Source organism: Merops nubicus, unplaced genomic scaffold, assembly GCF_000691845.1.
Source record: "Merops nubicus isolate BGI_N331 unplaced genomic scaffold, ASM69184v1 scaffold5230, whole genome shotgun sequence".
NCBI lineage: Eukaryota > Metazoa > Chordata > Aves > Coraciiformes > Meropidae > Merops > Merops nubicus.
Window position 1 is genome coordinate 30516 of NW_008580764.1, and position 21052 is coordinate 51567.

At 37.0% G+C, this 21052-nt stretch overlaps 1 protein-coding gene across 1 annotated transcript in view; it reads right to left on the reverse strand.

Annotated features, from left to right (window-relative positions):
* Positions 1 to 21052, reverse strand: part of LOC103770602 (gamma-sarcoglycan) — a 64538-nt gene that overhangs the window by 16039 nt on the left and 27447 nt on the right. The window contains exons 3-4 of the mRNA XM_008937907.1: positions 9766 to 9867; positions 4085 to 4172 (exon numbers count right to left, since the gene is read on the reverse strand). Of these exons, the coding sequence (XP_008936155.1) occupies positions 4085 to 4172; positions 9766 to 9867 (190 nt within the window). The remainder of the gene's footprint in view (positions 1 to 4084; positions 4173 to 9765; positions 9868 to 21052) is intronic.

Sequence of the window (21052 nt, forward strand, 5' to 3'; positions counted from 1 at the left end):
AAAGAAAGCCATGAGTGTATTTTCACAAGGTCAGCTCCAGCACTGTATTTCAGGAGTATTCTGTGCATGCCTACTGGATCTGGGCAGAGGACGATGTGAGAGGAACAATTAAACAGATGGGGCATGACTCAGTTCACAACATAGTCATACTGTCATTATATATAATTTGGTGTTTCCTCTCTGACCTTCAGCTTATTTGACAATAATAAGTTCTTTGCTCCAGGGTATCTAAGACTTCTACATCAGACCAGAAAGTCTGACATGGGGTCTATAAACAATCAATTTTATTTTTTATTTTTTTTTCAGAAGAGGGTACTTTTCATTTGAGTTTAAATATTAAATTGCAGCTGTAGTGACCACATTACTTTTTTCCACAAGTAAGTTTTCATGGCAATATACTTCAGTAGCTTTAATTTAAATTTATATTGATAACTAGTTACTTTTTTATGCTATTTGTTTTAATTCTTCTCAACATTATAGCCGTTTAAATACACAGTGGCCTCACAAAAGACCAAAAAATGCATATGCATTTAATATAGAACAGAGACACATCTGCCGTCACTTAAAACAGGAAAACAGAAAAGAGGATTGGTTAAAAAGTCTGTAGGATGTTTTAGCAGCCACCTGTCATTCTCCTAATTTTGTCTGATCTGAATCAACTAAATTTTACTTTTAAACGAAATTAGCATGTATGTCTTGATATGATCAGATTCATTGGTAGCTAAATGTTTTATACCTCTGGAAGTAAAATCCCTACTTTAATCCCCTTGGAACAAATACTGTAAGTTCATGATCATAGGAAGACTTCATCACCTCAAAAATACTTCAATGAAGTTTCCAATTTATCTTTCTATTAATTACACCTATGTTGTATCTGTCTTTCTTATAACCCTGCTGGACAGCAATTAAAGTTGTGCATATAATCATCTTCCCACAGTACAAAGATCTTCAAGAAATATGTTCTGGCTTTTATCTTAAAGATAAGAAAGAACCTACGTGGATAAAAATGGAGTTTTTAATGAAAGCCTTCTGGGAAAAATAAAGAAGTAAAAGCTAAATGATTTTACAATGTCATTAATTAAGTCAAGTTTATGAAACTGGCTTCAGGGTTTTCCCTGTAAAAACACTATCTAACTCCTCTTACATACATCATGCTTCATTAACACTGTTTTCTTCCTATTATTTCTCTGATGAAAAAATACCACCACTTCAAAATGAAATATCAAAATGTTGATAAGAAAATGAGAAATTATTTGACATTGAAAAGTAGTAGTTTATAGATAGCAATTAATGCTAATGAAGCAATGTATTAGGTACTGACACTTGTCTGTTTCCTTAGAATGTTGTTCCTCTGAAAAAAAGTGGGGTGGGATAGCACCAATGCTCTCATTGTAACAGCTCTTCAGATTAATGTCATGGACACAAAAATAGCGTCTAGGCAGAATTTTGATTGTAATTGTGGTTTTGGACTGCCTAAGTTTTTCCAACTTTTACCATCTTCCCAAGCTTTCTGAGTGGTGAGGCTTTCGTGTTTCAAGTGCAGAACAGTTTCGTAATACAACTCTCTAAATAAATTTCCTATAGCTTTAAGTACTTTAAGCTGAACCCTGACCTGAAGCTACTGATGTTACTGCTCCTTGGTGTAAATGACTGAAGCAGGAGGAGGATCAGCAGTCCACTCGACTGGAATCTGTTCTCATAGACTTTGCATGACTTCAGGAGCCTCTTTCCTCTGTGTTTTGTATTTTTGTTTTTTTTTTTAATCCTGAAAAAACAACATATTACAAGCAGAATTTAGGGCCTTCTGTATATTGAAGCCTCCTTACATGAGCTTTTAAAGATCTGGCCCTACTTTTCAGTAAAGACAGCTGGAAACATGCTGCTCTTCATCTACTTTCTTAATATTTGGCACCAGAACACTGCTGCAAAACCTGATAATCCATCTGCTTGTAGGCTGTATTTGTAAGCATGTGCTTCCTAAGGTGAAACATCATTTCCTGTTTGATACCAATCTTGCTCGTAAGTATTTGGTAATTGATTATATAGTCTATATGTTTCTTTTTTATATATTATATATTTGTATCATTCATTATTGAAAAAGGTTGATAATTTTTTACACTATCTTGCTTTATTATGGTTCAGGATATAGCTCAGAGGTGCTCCATCTCTGTTTTCATTCTAGCATTGAATAAATAAAGATTTGAAATAGTAAGAACAGGAATCTTGGAAATGATGGTTAGCAGTTTTCTTCAGCTGCCTCCTTGGATTATCCAATAAAGTTCTAGATATTTAATACTGAAGGTTGATGAGCAAACTTTGATAACGAGGTCTGAATTTTATTCAAGATTTTAAAGACAGGAGCTATTCTACAGAAAATAGTTACCATCTGTTCTGTAGACAGCTTTGTCTTGCCTATAAGCATCTCTCTTCATGGCTTTCTTAATTTCCTCTGACTCTCAATCCTGTACATTCCCACATCTGTGCCTTGCTTAGATTCCTTCCTTGCTGTCTGATGCTCAGCATAGTTTTTTTAAGTCATATTTCTCCCAGAAATATTCCCAAAGCAATCACATTCCCATAATCCTTGAACTAAACATCTCACTTCCCTTTTGGCTTTAATTTTCTTTTTTTTTAAAAAAAAAAAAAATTACTTTGTTTTAATATGAATTTCTTCGGTCATATATGAGTTTTAAATTATTTTAAAGAGTAAGACAAACAAAACGTGTATCTCTTATCCAGAGGGATACTGAAATCAAAAAGAGTAAAGCATACAATTGGTTTGGGTTTTAAGTTATGATGCTGATTATTTTGAAAGTATTCTTTTCTTGGCAAGTAGTTAAATATTTACATTCAGTGAGGCTTCTGAAAGCAGCATAATTATAGACCACAGTCCAAAACACAAGTTCTGCAGGGTTATTTTTTTTTTTTTAAAGAAGTACAATGTCCAGATAACTCCTGTGAGAGGTATGTCATGCAGGAGTGCTCATGGTGGAAGTTGTCTGCATTTTACTTCATTTTAGAATATCTGTGATTCATGAGGGGAACCCTTTTCATTCTTGTGTAATAGAATTCTTGTGTCCTGTTACTCTTGTGACGAATTTCAAAGAAACTCCTCAAGCAAATATTTGTTTCACATCTCTTTTGTGAATTACTTCTACTGAAGACTGGGTGTTTAAATCACTCTTAGCAACTTATTACAATACTTTAACAGGTTATTTGAATCACAATCTTTTGTGAGTTAAAAGATATTTTTGTTATGATCTTATGAGTGACACGATATTGTCATCTTAAGAATGATCCTGAACTTATCTATACAGCTCCTTCACAACGGTAACTAATATTTATAAGATGAACTGAGTACTAAGATGTGATTCCATCGTGCTGACATTACATGATGTGATTCCATCATGCTGACAACTGTGGAAGGCATTACTTCTTTTTTGCCTTTTTTGCTCATTTACGGACCTCAGTCACACTATAGGTGCTAAAGTCCAAATGAGAAATTATTTTATAACACTCTTCAGTTCTGACATTTTTTCCCCAACAAGATTTAAATGTTCACGCAGAAACATTGCTGAGAAGTAATGCACCTTCTGCCTCCTAAAGGTCTGTCATGTTTCCAGACTGAAATATGGAAGTGCCTTATTTCCACGGTTTTGTTTGTATGGTCCCTGTATAATTACTGTAAAATAATTTAATAACTTTACTGCCAACATGAAACTGTACGTTTCATGCCCTTAATTATTATTAAAATGAGATGTGAATGCTACTGTCAAGTTTTGATGAATATTTAGGGGCATTTTCTTAAGAGGAATAATTCAGATCTTTATTAATAGCTTGAATTAAAAAAGAGATTTGAAAACATTTAAAGGCCGAATTGAGATTAATTGCATACTCATACATTTTTAAGGGGAATAGCAGGCTCCTTTCAAGTTTCAAATTATATTTTTTATTTGAAGTTTGTTTGAAAATAATGAAGCTTGAAAATTGTTCAATGAATTGATACGATAGTTCTTCAAACAGGAATTATTTGCTCCTTGTAAATATTCATTTCCAAAACGGTGAACAACGAAAAATCACTTACCCACATTTAATCTGCCTGTCACTTCTCCATTTGAATTGCGAGCATTCACAGTCACATTGTGAGTAGACTGGAGAAGTAGTGATGAGTCCTGAAGTATGGAGGGAAAAAAGTAGATTCAGCAGAATAATTAGAATTGTTAACAATTTTCAAAATTTAGTGTAGTGTTCATATTAGCTCAGTCCCTGAAAGAGTTTTGCAGCTACAAAACCATCCACATAGGTCATCCAATAATCTGGGCAAATATTATTGATTACTTGACTATATCAGATTTAAAATAGGAAAAATATTGTGGAGATTATTTCAGGTGAACAAAATCTGTGTTACTGGCCCAATGAACATGGTTGCCAATATTTTATATTTTGGAAAAAAAATGCCGAAATTCCGCATTTACTACATTTCAATATATAATTGAGACTTCTAGAAGATAGCCATTTCATTAAAGTATCAGTACCCCACTTTGTGAATTTATACTGTCATACATGCATTTGCATTCTGCTTCCTCAATAGTCCATACTTGATTTTAGCACCGGGCACCAACTTTCCTGGCAAGGAAACTCAGACAGTGGGTGATGGAGAAAGTGGTAGGTTGACTAGCTCAAAGCTGACTTTAGCAGATGACAGTACAGATAAGTGTCCGTCTAAATTAAATTGTCTCCCTGTCCGCCACCGATAAGGATGACAGAAGCACATCAGCAGGCTAATCAGCATCATCTGCCTGTCTACATCCCTGCACCATGATTTGAGTCCAATAAACCCTGTGCTGTTCCACATCTGGTGTGCCAGTATACAAAATCACAAATGTAGGTCACAAAGCAGTGGCACTCATATTTGACTTCACTCTCTTCACAGGTTGCATCACAGCTGGGACACTTGCAGAGCAACCAGAGCTCATCCATCATCCTGCACTACTTATGGAAGCCAGGGCACGCCGAGCAGGTGTAATTGGTGTCTTCATTCATCCCTACCACACCTCACCACAATCCAGACTACCTTTGGTAGGCAATTCAAAATTTCATGTCTTTCTTAGGCTTCAGACAGCATGCAATTACTTCATCATAATAAAACTATCCCCTTGTGTTAACTCCTGGCTTGGTCTTGTGCTTGTTGAACTCCTCCTGGCTGATGTACAATTTCCATTGTGTATACCCAGACCTTCTGCTCAAACTCTGTTATTCAGGCCTGTTGGAGCCTCCCGAAGTTTCTCTTCATCTTCATGAGCAGATAAGAAATTGTTTTGAAAGACACAGCTGTCCACTGCACCCAGGCTAGGTATACAGACAGTAATGAAACTGGTTCATGGCCATTTGAAGTGTCTTAAAACTCTGTAAGGAGGGCACCGAGTGCGTGGTTCTTCCATTTTTTTTCAGTTTACCACCCGAACTGTCTTCAGCTGATTTTCAGGGAGATCATACTGGCCACTGTCTTTACCTGATTTCAAGTATCAGAAAATTATCTGGGCATAAAAAGTCTTATCACATTTATTTGGATCAGTAAATTGTAGCCACACTGGCAGACTTTAAAAGAGGGGAGGAAGATTTTTGCAGAAAAAGTGCTTTCATACAAAGGATACTTTGTACCTAAAGGACACAAACTTAGTAACTGGGAAGGGTGCCTAAGCAGACCTCAGTTGCCAAAGTACCCGGGAATGCATGAGATAAAGGGGGCATTAGCAAGCTGCCTGCTTGCGACCTCGGCAGGGATACTTATTCCTAGATAATTGAATTGTTTCCTAACTACTGGAGCATTGTTAAAGATCAAGTTTTTCCACATATATGGCTTCTGGTACTTTTTCTGGACTCAAGAGAGACTATGCAGCACATTGAAGGGCTAACCCCTGAAAAATCACTCCCAAGACATGTTCCTATTGTAATTTAATGCTTAGAGGATGAGATAACTGAGAATTTTGAACAGATTTTATGTGAAGAATTTTACTTCAAACACTTACCTAATAACAGTGGTAGAAGAAATACACAATTTGGAGTGCAACTTACATATATATTTTTTTTTTAAAAAAATAATATCTTACAAGTAGGAAGGCAGGCTATCCCAAAAAAAGTCATTAAGTGAGCAAAATAAATGAAACTCATTTTGTAAATCATATAATAAAAAAAAGAAAGGTAATAAAATTAGCAAAAATAATGAAAAGTCTTAGGAAAAAGGTAAGCAGTACATTAGAATGAACATTAATGGTAACTATTAAAATGAAGTTGAAAAGGAAGATTGAGAAAGATCAGGTAAATATTACATTTAAGTACATGTGCTCAATGACCCAGAAATCTGGGCATCTTTATTACGTTTATTTGACTCTGGCTGGTTGTTTTAAAAAATAAGCAATTTGGAATAGAAGATGTTAAGTGCAACAAAACTATATAACAGAACTGCAGCATCCACACATGTTTTCAACTAATTAAATCTAGTACCATATTTATAAATTCTCATATTTTATCTTTCCATGGATATGTATTAGCTAGGATGCCATGGTGTTGCCCACAACACTGTGTTGGACTCATAATGAAGGTATAAACTTGTAATAATCTCTGGAGATGATGCACAGCAAGTAGATTTTCTGCTACATATTTTCTTAGCATTTTGGAGACCTCGTTAGGTAAGAAAAGCTGTTAGGAGATTGCAAGAGGAGAGCTGTTAGGGCAAGGGAGAAAGCTGCTATGAGAGTTCCCATTTCTCTAACAAACAAACAGAAATTTTAACAAATAAGCAACTTTATAAGAATAAACATATAGATGGCACTCAGGAGATCGTTACAGGCAATTAAGCCTCTAGAGAATTCAAATATTTTAAAAAGCAAGCAAACAAACAAAAAAACCTTTGATGAATTATCAGTTCATAAGGGGCAATAGCCTGAAGGCTCTAATTAATGCATGCTACTAATGATTAGGATGGGTCATTAAACATTTAAGCTTATATTAGATGTTGCCACACCTCTTTCTTCCTAAATTTGCTAAACGTATTAAGAACTGGAAGGAATATTAAAAGAGCATGAATGGTAGCTTAACGTTGCATAATAACTATTGTTTGGGGCAGAGGGAGTTCTTAAGGATGAGATATGCTGGTCTTACTGGTAAACAAACTCAAGGGAAATTCATTTAAGCATATAAATAGCTTTCCACTTCCTATGAGGCAGAAAATACAAAAGAAAAAAACCAGAAATATAGATTTAGTATTGGAATTTCACTATCTAAGAGCTGTTCCTGCTGCTGGAAATGCTTGCTGCAGCGAGGTCACTAATAAAGTTCAACAAGGGCAAGTATAAGGCCCTGCTCCTGAGAAGGAATAACCCCATGCACCAGTACAGGTTAGGGGTTGACCTGCTGGAAAGCAACCCCCCTGGAGAAGGTTGTGGGTGTCCTGTTGGATAACAAATTAACCATGAGCCAGCAGTGTGCCCTTGTGGCCAAGAAGGCCAGTGGTATCCTGGGGTGCATTAAGAAGAGTGTGACCAGCAGGTCGAGGGAGGTTCTTCTCTGCCTCTGCTCTGCCCTAGTGAGGCCACATGAGGAGTATTGTATCCAGTTCTGGGATCCCCAGTTGAAGAGAGACAAGGAACTACTGGAGAGTCCCATGGAGGGCTAGGAAGATGATTAGGGGACTGGGAAACCTCTCTTACAAGGAAAAGTAGAGAGACCTAGCTCTCTTTGTCCTGCAGAAGGGAAGACTGAGAGACAATCTCATCAGTACTTATAAATGTCTAAAGGGCGGGAGTCAAGGGGATGGGGCTGTCTCTTCTCAGTGATGCTCAGGGACAAGACAAAGGCCAACAGGCACAAACTGGAACAGAGGAAGTTCCATCTGAACACAAGGAACTTTTTTCCTCTGAGGGTGATGGAGCACAGGAACAAGCTTCCCAGAGAGGCTGTGGTGTCTCCTTCTCTGGAGACTTTCAACACTTGCCTGGACATGCTCCTATGAAAACTGCTCTAGGTGAACCTGTTTGGTATGGGGGTCAGACTAGATGATCTCCAGAGGTTCCTTCCAACCCCTACCATTCTATGATTTTGTTGCAGAAAGAGAGAAAAATAAAGGTGTAATTGATATAAACTATGTTGATATCAATTAAATTTCAGCAATCAACATTTTAATAGCCTTATTCTGATAAATCTATTTACATTTTCTCTCGTTACAGTGATGCAAATGCTAACTTTTCCCCTAGTTCATAGCTGTCTCTTTCTTCTTGGTGAGGATGATTATGTCTGAAGCAATGAAAGAGCCATATTCAGCTTTTATACTCATTGAATAGTACTTTATTCAGTGAAATGCCCTGTTGGTTGATGATAATCTTCATAAAATATGGCTTTATTTTGTGAGACTTTGGGTTACAGATGATAGTTCTGAAAAACATTCATTCTGTTGGCCAGAAACAGGAAAAATTCTACAAAAAAATTCACTGGAATAAGCTTCAGAGTTCACACGGATAAATAAAAACCAATTGAGATTCTCTCCTCCTTTGTCTAAATTCAGTACTTCAATAAAAATCTTTCATATCATATCCATTTTCAGTGCTATTTTGAAATTAATCTGCTTGATCAATATTTTCTTTTACCAAGTATGTTATTCCTTTTATACCTCAATAATAAGAAGAACATTTTGTTTATGTAAACAAGATTAAATCCTAAATCTTTACAATTAGTTTTGTAGATTTTATATACATAAATATATAAAGAGACCATACATTTAATATTGTTGTCCTAGATGTGCCAAAACCTGAACTTATTAGAGAAATCATAAGTTTTCCAATAGGATCTGCTAATTTTAGAGGTATTGAAACTACTCTGTAATGGATGAATGAACAAAATAAGCAGTTTCACAGGGAAGCCTGCATTATAAATCTTTGTAAATATAATAAAAAACTTTATACATACTTAAAATTTTAGCAATACTTATACACAGTGACATTTATAATTCCTTTTATAGCTACTTATCACAAACCCAAGAGAAAAATGTTAATTTTGCCTTAGTGTCAGAACATGCTAAGCATCAGAACACAAGAAGGGCATAGACCTGTTGGAGTTAGTCCAGAGGAAGGCCCCAAAAATTATCAGGGGGCTGGAACACCTCCTCTACGAGGATGGGCTGAGGCAATTGGGGTTGTTCAGCCTGGAGAAGAGAAGGCTCTGGGGAGATCTTATGGTGTCCTTCCAGTATCTGAAGGGGGCCTCCAGAAAATCTGGGCAGGGACTTTTTAAAGGAGCTTGTAGTGATAGGATGAAGGGTAACAGGTTAAAACGGGAAGAGGGTAGATTTAGATTAGAGGTAAGGAAGAAGTTTTCACTATGAGGGTGGTGAGACACTGCAACAGGTTGCCCAGGGGGAAGTTGTGGATGCTCCATCAAAACAAGGAAGTTTTTAAGACTAGGCTGGATGGGGCTTTGAGCAACCTGGTCTAGTGGGAGGTGTTCCTGCCCAAGGCAGGGGGATTGGAATTAGATGATCTTTAAGGTCCATTCCAACCGTAAACATTCTACGATTCTATGATAACATTGACTTAATGATCATGCTTGTAAAGTATGCAAAAATATGTGTTTACACACACACACACATATATATATATATATGTATATGTATATATACAGAGTTCCATGGCAGATGCCTGGACTTCGCCTGAATTGAACTGTTCACAACTGCATTAATTTTATTTTAGCATTATTGAAAGATTCTCTGCTTACCACTCGAGAATGGATTTCTTTGGCATACAGAGGGAACAAGAACTCCGATTCCCCTTCCAGACGAAGGCCTTCTTTTGTAACACGCAGGTGTCCCATTCCAGTCTGAGGAGAAGATACAGGAATTATCCACATTTTATTATTGTTGCTGTATTTATATTTTATTCTTTTCATAAACTGAAAATGTCCAGAGCTGCCTGACTTGAGTCTATTGATAAGGATACCTATACTCATACATGTAAAATTTTGAGAATTCCTCATTTATTGCAAGAATATTCTTTAAGGAACTGTAGTTTTCCAGAAAAAAATTATTAAAGTTGTGATTTTATTGTTTTTTTTTTTCATCTTCTAACTGCATGTCAATGCTCTACCTCTCACATTATTATGTTCCTCTCTATCATCTGCTTCTCAGTTTTTGTACCTTCCTCATCCTCTCAGTCTTCCTGATTTTAGCCCAGTTGTGCTTTCCAGACCCTATCTTATTTCATTCCTTTTATTTTCTTTCTTCATGGAACTGATAATGTGAAAAATAAGTGAGAAATTACTTTAGTAAGTACATCTGAAGGCTTCGAGGTATTTCACAGGTATTTAGCTAATTTATAAAGGATTTACTCCTCCCACTGCCATAAAAAGTGAAAGAAAAGGTGGCATAACATTTGTAGCCTTTTAGATTGTCTGTGCCTGAAAATATTTCAAGTAAACTGCCTCAGACTACAAGGAGTAAGTAGGAGGGCTAGATAAAAAAAACCAATAAATTAAAAAAGTATTTCCACTCCAAATGTTTTTCAGGTTGTTCTCCCTGTCAGCAGAGAAAAAGAGACACATAGCAAGTCACTGATGATACACCAATAACCTACTATGAATTAGAACAATAAATGAATTATGAATTATGCCTACCACTGATAAAAGTTATAACTTTTTGAGACTGTAACTGTTTCCAAATATGATATGTTCTGACCAATGAGATTATATATTTTACATATATATATTGGTAAATTACATGTCTAACCAGCAGTGAAAAACTGTAGCTTTTTTCTTGTAACAGGCTTGAAGGGAGACAAAGAAAGAAACAAGCTTTGCTTAAATTCCATAAGGTAGGAAATGTTCATGTGAGTGTGTGCTCCACTGGAGAGTACAACTGTGATTCCTCCTCAGCAAGAATTTATTTATTATTTCTTTTACTAATTTTTTTATAATAGCTATTTATGGAATCTGTTATTCAAGGTCAAATATTTTGCTGCATTAAAATACATAATGACTGACTTTTCTCAGTGGAAGTAGATATAATTACTAAATTTTAGACCATTGCAAAGCTTTTAAAAAGTGCCTAGTATATATTGATACACCTCATGAGGCAAAACTAAAATAATACCTATGATGAGACCCCTATGGCTTTCGTAATCACAATCCCTAAGCAGGATGTAGTGATTTAGAAATATGATTTTCTAGTGAAGGCTATAGGCAGTTTTTCCTAACTTGTTACACAAAATAGAGTACGCCAACATTATAAAAATACCCAGATTTTAAGACACTCTTTTGAAAAATAAGACATGAAATATTCCAAGGAAATACACCAACAAATGGGCCTCATTTAATTAATTAAAATTGGTGTCTCACTAATTGCTCTGATCTCGTGCCTTTTCTCATCATTAACTACCAGGTTTAAGCACAGTGTGCACATTTTTTTCTGGAATATAAGGAACTAAATAAACAGGATATTATACGGAAAGTATAAAAGAATATATCGACAAATCTGAAATTTAAGAAGGCAGAGGAAGAAAAAGTAGCAATTAATTCTTGCTCTGAAGCAGAGAAGCAGATTGGGGAAAATTAACAGAGTCCTGTGTGGCAATCTCTATCCTGCCTTTGGCTTTGCCAAGAAGAAATTTTCAGTAGAGACAAAAAACACCTGTAACTGATGTTGAAATAGAAGATTATGCAATTTACTCAGCACATTCTTTCTAATGAACTCAGATTTTTTCAGCAATGATTATTCTAAAAATGCTATATAGACAAAGAAATGTCTTTGACACCAAAAATAATATGCCACGTGACAAATATGCCACTTTAACTCATCTGCAAGTTCTTACTTTCCAGTAAACCCAGTCATATCACTCAAGATTACTTTGTATCAGTATGTCCTAGTTTTTCATCAGATATTTCATGTAAACATTGACACAAAGCTCATATTCTCACATATTTGAATAAGAGCCTCATTATCCATTCTCATTGACTACTTGGGAAGTTTAGACTTGGGTTACCTGCATAAATGATGATCTGTGATGACTAACAGATAAACTCTGTAACATGCATGAGAACAACAAGGATTTGACTCGTGTGGAAACTGGTGGCAGCTGCCAAACCCTTATGCACCAAAGATAAAATTTAGCATTAGTGTTCACAAAGGTGTGACCAGTTTTCATTTTGAATCTGGTAGGCATACTCTAACTGGAGTGACAGGATGTCTTCAACCGCAGTGGAAGCATTTTTTATAATTTGAAAATGCTTCCAAGAAGTGCTCGTAGAAACAGAGACAAGGCCTTCCAGATTAAAAAAAAAAAAAAAAGGCAAGCAGCTCTGGGTGGGTTCAAGCCTCATAAAAGCTCAACAAAAAGCTCTTTGATTCAGAAATCATAATCTAAGTATATTTGACAGCTATTCAATGAATTGCCTAAATAGGGTTACTCCACCTGAAATGAGCAGCCATCACTACGAGAATCCTATGTAAGACTCATTGTACTACAGAGCATATGGATGGGAAGACCATCTTGGATGGGCTGTCATTCTCTTAGACTCTAGGGACAACAGATATGAAATATTTTCCCTCTGAAATAAGGGAAAGTGGTTCCATTCTCCAAAAAGCCAATAGAGAAGTGCAGTATGTCCACAAGCCTTGGGAAGGCCATTAAGTTTCTTTCAGAGGACTGTAGAAGTGCTAAGTCTGTTATCAGGATCAAAAAGTTCCAAAAGCCATACTGATGGCTCTGGTGGTATGGCCACCTTCTTCTGGCTATGACTGTCTGTGTTGAGGAAAACAGAGAAATGACTGTGTAAAGCAAGATTGACAGCACTGGTATGGCCAGTGCTAAAGGCCTGTCTTGTTAAAACAAGATGCAAGAACTTTCCCTCTTTCACCTGTTATAGTGGGACCTGCTGCTCTGGCTCATGCCCAAGGAAGTCAGATGCACATTGCACAGTGCTGTGGGACTGCTAGAAGTGGAAACAAGCAGATACAGCTCTAGGGCTCTCACACTCACAGTGACTTGCTCTCAGGTAGCTGAGCCTTATGCTGTCTATTAGCATTAGATGATATATTTGGGATTCATCTCCCAAGGCAATACGGGAACTCATTTACCTCCAAGGTGATTTGAACTGCTAATGATATTAACTTCAGAGTAGAGAGGACGCAGCATTTCCGTTCAGATAACACCTTTTTGTACTTATGGGATACTTACATCCTACTTCTAGGCCAGTCCAGGGATAGAACTTGGCAAGTTCAGAACAAGACAATGTTTGTTGTGCCCCAAAGCTAGTTCAATTAATGGCTTTATAGATCCAGCTTTCATTGCAGTCCTTCTTGCAGCAACTACTATTTAGGGAACTTGCTTTGCAAACAAGAGCGTACTGTTTCATTGAGATAATAGGGCTGTGGGTAGAGATTGTTAAAGAGCAATCAGCAAAACAGGACTGGTAATGAATCTGATGAAACTCTGTTTGACTTACAATATCTATTTTGCAGCTAAGTACGTGCTTGGTATAATAACATTACTGATGCCTCATCTCATTTTCTGTGGCAAGGACTCTGTTTCCTGGGCTCAGACAGAGAAAGTTATCCAACACCTCTTCTTAGGTGACAGTGGAGTCTTTTCTGTCAAAGACATTGGTCAAATCAGAGCCCTTAGAAACAGCTAGCACTCCTGGTATAGAAGTTAGTCTCACCTGGCTTAGGGCTGGATACAAAAACTCCATTGCAGATGTAGCTAGAAAGTGAGTAGGTAATATTCCATGATGCAGAAAAGTAGCTGACTGCTCTGAACTCAGCAGTTTTGCAAGGAAATGACTACAGAAGAAGCAAATTCATCATACCATTGACATTTGCTTAGTTTTGGTGAGATTTATTTCATAAAACAAGATTAATATTTAAGATGCACACTTTCAAGATGGTTCAGGTCCTCTTTGTCCTGATATATAGAATAACAGATTTTTTTAAAGTAAAGAAAGGTATTAAATACAATGCGTACTACTCAAGAGGAAAACTTCTCAAAACAGATTCAGTTCCAGCTTTGTTTCCTTCTTTGGCAAGGATCAAATTCTGTGTCTGGTTCTGTATTGCACAGACATTTCAAAGCTAGATAACACTTGGCTACTAAAAGTGCCATTACATCTGGCACTACGTCTCCTGTGACTGATTTACTCAACATTAGAAAAATAGACTGCTACTCCCACTGCTATATATACTTATTCAGGAATTGAGTTTTCATAAGTTGGCTAATTCATTTCATTATATTAACACTTGTAATTATTCAACTTAGCTAAAGAAACTGAATTAAACTTTTCCCTTTGATTTGTAAAGATCATCAAAAGGATTTTCTTCAGAACAATAGCGCATGATGCTTATTTCTTGAATTCCTCTGAGGAACCAGAGATATTTGTGTGGTGCATATGATTAAACAGACTATGTATGGACTGATTATTGTAAATCCTCTAATTTGTACTAGGTGGTGTTTCATCTTATGGTCTCAGTGCTCTATACCTGTGTAAACACCCAGTGACAAGTGTTTCAAGCCTGAAAAGAACTTGCTCTCTAAATAGTCAAGATAACAAAAATGTAAGATGAAAAAAGACAGAGAGATGTTGCATCCCTCATAAAGCATTGCTGAAGATGTCTCCAGCTCTGTCTGAAAGGAATGAATTAAATATTAAGTACCTGGGTACCTGAGATCAAGGTTGGAGGTCACATGCAGGCAAAGTGAAATCAGGGTGTGTACTTGGATCCAAGCACTGGGAAGTCCTTGGTTCTCCCATTTTGGAAATGTTATTAGTTGTCATCAGTGTCCTCAACCATTCTATGTCAACTTACATTATTCTAAGAAATATTACAGTAAATTTTCACTATATGGATCTTTGTAATAGTATCGTTGAGCAAATGATGATCTAGAGATATATAAAAAGTCTTTAGGGAGATGTAACCTCTTCTATGGAGTCAACTGATAGCACTAGAAAAATATAGACTAAGTTTCATGGACAGAGACCTTTTTCAGGTCACACCTGAGCTATATAAATTGTAAATTTTACCAGTTCTATCATTCATTGTTTCTATTTGCTACTTTAGAACATCTCGGCTCCTGTGAGCAAAAATAAATGCCAAAACCCCAGGAAAATGTGCAGTTGAACATTAATGATTGTGTCTCAGCTCAGAAAAGAAGGTGGTACAACAGATCACGAGACCAGAATATCTGGGTTTCCTTTGACGGAGGGTTTGCCAAGAGGAGCTGCATTTATATTATGGCCTGGTTGGAGGCAAATTATATTTAACTTAATGGAAAAATAGCAAAACTCAGCTGTTCAGGATTATTCAGAGTAGAAACTATGCAATATTTGTGTGCTGGCACAGAAATGTTTTAGTGAAAATTAGGATAAGGATTTGTGAATAATTAAACATTTTGTTTCTTCTGTGTATTAAAAAAAGTAACATTCTCAGAATGGCAACTAATTGCATGGAGCATACTCTGTTAATCACAAAACGTGTGGAAAGGCTGCACCAGCTCATTAATGTGTGTCTTTGCAGTGAAGGTGAAGCCTTGCTGTGAATACGTTCTTTACCATACATTTTTATTTCTGTCTAGTCTGGTTTTAAAGGTTCCAAATGATTGGGCACCTTCAATTTAATAAGTCACACTATTACACAGTCTAGTAAATCTCACTGTCAGAAAGTGTTACGTGATTTTCAGTCAAAATTTTGCTTTTTTAATTTATCACATTCCTAGTTTCATATTTTTCATATTTCCTTAAGTAATTCACTCTATCTCAAGTGGCTGAATTTCTCAAGTGTTTAGAAAGTTGTTTACACAAGTATTTGACTATATAATCACTTAACTGCTTTCAAAATACATATAATACTTATAAATCTAGCCAGCATCATTATCAGCCAACTGTGTGTATGTAGTAAGATTATATATAGAGAACTTTGCAACATTTTTTTATACAATTAAATACAAGTAAATTGATATTCCCTTATAGAACACTTTGACAAATAATTAACCATACTTTTTAGTACCTTGTCTCTACTTAATTATTACTTGCCCATGTGAAACCAAGATTAGCAGTGATATGTCTGTGATAAAAGTTTCTGGGAGCAGGGTAGAGCACTCACTAATTACAAGGTAATTACACTAATTACAAAAGAAGAAAACAACCGTGAATAATATTTGGAAAACTCTGAATTTGTCTAACTGTGGCAATTGCCCTATTTATTCGAGTGCCAGAAATATGTGTGCATAAAGAGAAACTGGAAGTAAAATGCACACTCTAGCCTAAATGTGCAGAGACCTTTCCAATTCTCATTGCCTATATCTTTATGACCAGCTGAAGTGCGGACATGAGAGCAGTCTAAACATTTGTCCTGTTCTTAGAAAGAACCATGCTTAGAATAAACATTGATGGCCTGGACATTGTGTGCTTGGCCTTCCATATAGCAAGTTCATTCCTGTCATAAGGTGTTCCACAGGTTGTTCTAATGCTTGGCATTAAGGCTTGACTTTCCCCTTGTTAGTGACTCAAACCCAAGTAAGGTTCAACATGGATGGCAGGAGAACATGGGATTGAGTGCAGATTCAAATAATTTTTGACTGGCAGTGCATCTAAAGCTGTAAAGATCTGTCTGCTTTTCTTACTCACAGTGTGCTGAAAATTTTTGTCAGAGAAAAACCTGTGCCACATGCCAAACTCCACAAACTGGAGAAAGAAAATGTTATCCTGGGTAACACTCTTGTTTCATGATTATCTGTCCTTATCAACGAGAAATAAAGCACAATTGCCTTGAACTTTTTCATTCCAGAAAACTGTGATAGTTGTGGCATCCACTAAAACCTATGGAAACATGAGTTTCTCCATCAAAGGCTAAAAAAAGTCAGGAATATTTTTTGGTGCACGACTGTTCATGGTATTACAATAATGTAGCATAACCTAAATTATATCATAACAGAATTAATGCATCTTTTCCACACGAGATTTGCTAGTGCATCAGAAATGGTAATCATCTAATCAGGTGCATTTTTCATACCTGAGTTTTAGAGTACTAGCATGACATTCAATAGTGACCCAAAAATTTTGGTTCAAGTCTTCATTGATTACAGTACTGATACAATGGATCAGTATTATTGGTGAAGTCTGAGGACATGAGTACTAACTCTCTGTGTAATAGCAGGGTAGGACTGCTACAGATTGTTATATTCAGGAGAAAACTTGAAATCAGTCTCATTAGCTTAGATTTCACTAAGGAATATAAAGATAGTAGAAAAGTAAAAATGCAGAAATAAAAAAAACCCCAAACTTCAGAAATCACTGAGGCAGCAATGCAATCAAAAGATTATAATTGTGAAATCTTACCAGTTACGTAACAAACCGAGAAGCCAAAGAGCTTGTTAATGCCTCCTACAGCTAATCTCTACAAAGCTTTCAGATGCTCAGTGTTGTATAAAACATTGTTACACAGATTAGCTCAACACTGTCCAACTTTTCCAAATTGTTTGCCAGTCACATAGCCTTCTAGAGTCAGGTCAATACGGAAATTATATATTGGGCAATTAGTATGGGAGGTATTTAAATAATTTAAGAATCAAATTCCAAAATATAGCTCCGCAAAAGTCCCGCTCTCTTGTCCAACAGATCTAGGCATATTAATATTCTTGCAGTTAAATTACCTGATTGCCACTGGACGTGAACACAATCAAAAATTCCTAAGTGACCATCTTACAAATAAAGTCTCCAGGGATAAAGAGGGGACACGTGAAGAGGTACTGATGTCCTTTTTCTTAAGAACAAGTTGTTGCAGGACTCAGCTGGGTTGTGTCAGTTCAAGAAGGACAGGGAACTGCTGGAGAGAGTCCAGCGTAGGGCTACAAAGATGATTAGGGGAGTGGAGCATCTCCCTTATGAGGAAAGGCTGAGGGAGCTGGGTCTCTTTAGCATGGATAAAAGGAGACTGAGGGGTGATCTCATCAATGTTTACAAATATGTAAAGGGTGAGTGTCAGGAAGATGGAATTAAGCTTTTTTCAGTGTTGACCTGTGATAGGACAAGGGGTAATGGGTGCAAATTGGAGCATAGGAGGTTCAAGGTGAATATCAGGAAAAATTTTTTTCCTGTGAGGGTGATGGAGCACTGGAACAGGCTGCCCAGAGAGGTTGTGGAGTCTCCTTCACTGGAGTCATTCAAAACCCACCTGGATGCCTTCCTGTGTGATGTACTCTAGGTGGTCCTGCTCTGGCAGGGGGGTTGGACTAGATGATCTTTCGAGGTCCCTTCCAACCCCTATGATTCTATGATTCTATGTGTCACCCCCAGATTAAAACTCCCTTTTTCTATGGAAAAATCTGATCTCATATCTCAGATCCATGGTATAAACAAGAGATTATAGTACATTTGATGTTGGGAATATTTTACTCTCTCTTTTTCTGGTTTGTTCTACTTCATATAAATTCATTTACTATTAATTGAGTGCCATAATCACCTCACGGCTAAAGCATGTGTTACCTCCAGCCCAATCAAAAACCTGTTGTCCCATATAAATCAAACCAGTTTCAATAAGAAAGACTGAGAAACATCCAGTTCTATAGTCTATACCACAATTAGGGTTTGGAAAAGAACAGTGAGAGTAAGGAGTATTAGTCCATTCAATATAACCAGTAATTTTCTAGTTAAATATTTTAGGTTCTGATAGTATCTGGAAGGATGCATTTTAATCTCTTATGATAGCATCTAGTCTAGTATAACCAATGGCCTTGAAATGAAAATGCTATAAGCTAAGAGTCAGTGGACCATTTTAAAATTATTCAGTCATTTTAATCAATCAGGACAACAAAGTAAAAGAAAAATGTTTTTTTTCCTGTGAAGCATTTATCTACTCTTTGTTAGAAGCATAAGAAAGGTTAAGAATGAGGAGGTCAAAGGAATTCACTAGTGTAATCTTACTTACATACAAAAAGATACTCTGTCTTGGCAACATCAGATGGCTAGCCACAAGACAAAACTTCTAAAAACCAAAAATGATACTAAAGTTTGTCAGTATCTCTCTTCATTTAGGAGGCTCAGAACAGAGGGATATATTATATGCATGTCTAATGAGTACTGTGTAAAGGGAGATAATAGCTTCCTGTGGCTTCTGCCTCTGTTCACACAGCCCAGTAAGCTCTTGGCCTTCATTGCTGCCACAGTCACTGTGGGCTCATGCTTGGCCTGTTGCCTACCAACCCCCAGGGCCTTCTCCACAGAGCTGCCTTCAGCCAGCCAGAGTCAGCCTGTGCTGGTGCCAGGGGCTCTTCCTTTCCAGGAGCAGGGCTTTGCACTTGTCATTCTTGAATTTCATATGGTTGGAGCATACCTCCAGCCTATCTAGGCTCCTCTGAATGTCAGCCTGAGCCTTTAAAGTATTAAATGGTATCCCCAAACTGGTATCATCTGCAAACTTAGTGAGCAAGCATTCTGCCACCTCTTCTAAGTCATTGATAAAGTTGTTAAAAAGGACCAGATGCAGAACACTTACTACCGGCCTCCATGTAACTACAACTCCATGAGACATTAGCAAGCCTTGCAAGCCTGACCATGCAGACAGTTTATTTTTGTTACTTATCAAATTGTCCACCCTTCGTAGCTGTAATGTCTTAACTAGAGTGCAAAAATATTGTGGAAGAGTGTCAAACATCTTGCTAAAATCAAGGTAAATGACATCTTGTGCCCCTGCCAGTGTCTATAATTCCAGACATTTTATCACAGAAGGAAATCACATTGGTCAGGCATCATTAATACTTGGTAAATCCATGGTGACTGTTCTCTATTACTTTATTCTCCTTCATGGGCCTTGAAATGTCTTCCAAGAGGACTTACTCCATCATTTTCCCAGGGACTGAAGTGAGGCTGAGCAGCCCATAATTAACCAGGCTGTCCCTCTGGCTGCTTGTTTTAGAAGACAAGTGCAACACTTGCATTCCTCAAGTCATTGAGGATCTCCTCAGCCTCCGTAACCTTTCAGACATGGCAGAGGGTGACACTGCAAAAGAACCAGACGGTTCTCTCTGCATCTGCGGATGCATCCCAGCCCATCTTGTTGCCCTTTGTCCCTTTTTAGTCTAACTAAAGCTGAGCTTTGGCTTTCCTGATGCAGGAAGCCTGACACATTTCCTGGTGCAGACAGTTTTTCTAAGCCTGTCCTTGCTTCCAGCTCTTCTATACTGCTCTTTCCATTTGAGCTCTGCCACAAGTAACCTGTCTAGCTAAAGCAGGCTACTTACCTTCCTGAGTATCAGGACAGATCATTCCCATATTTGGAGGATACTGTCCTTAAACACCAGGAAGCTTTCCTGAGTAACTACACCCTTCAGATCTGGCTCCCATGGGATCCCATGCCTAGCAGATCCAGCTGTGTGCTACTCGTAGATGTCCTATCCAGAACTTACACCTGACACATTCTAGAAACCTTCACTGCTTTCATCCTGTCATGTTCTTTCAGTAGATGTCAGGAACATTAAAGTTCCCCTCTGTCAGACATATCAGACCCTTCAGAATTGTTCACAGGACTTCTGACATCCTTGCCCTATTGCAGCCCTAAATATGTTTAGATGCTTAGTTTAGATAATGGATAGATAACTTTAATACACCACCTTCAGTAGCAGGGGCAGAGCTGTGGGAATTCACTATTACTGTTTTTATTGTAACAAGCCTATTCACATCATCTGTGTATCATGACTACATGTTAGGAACAAATTAGCTTAGCTTCAATATTCACTGATGCATTTTATTGCATTGTGACTAAAGCTACATCTTGTTGACTCCAGAAAGTTACCCTTTAATCTACTACATGCAGGATTGTATTTTAAATACTGAAATATATATGACAGTGGAAAGTTATTAAATTTATTCCTGAATAATATAGCTGCTTAGCCTCAAGCACGAAGTAGTAATAATTGCCTCTGAGCTGTAATTAATTGGGCAAATAAACTGTTGAATTTTAGATGCTGATAAATAGAAGGAAGCTAAGAAAACCCAGCAACTGTCAGCAATATTCTAACACAAA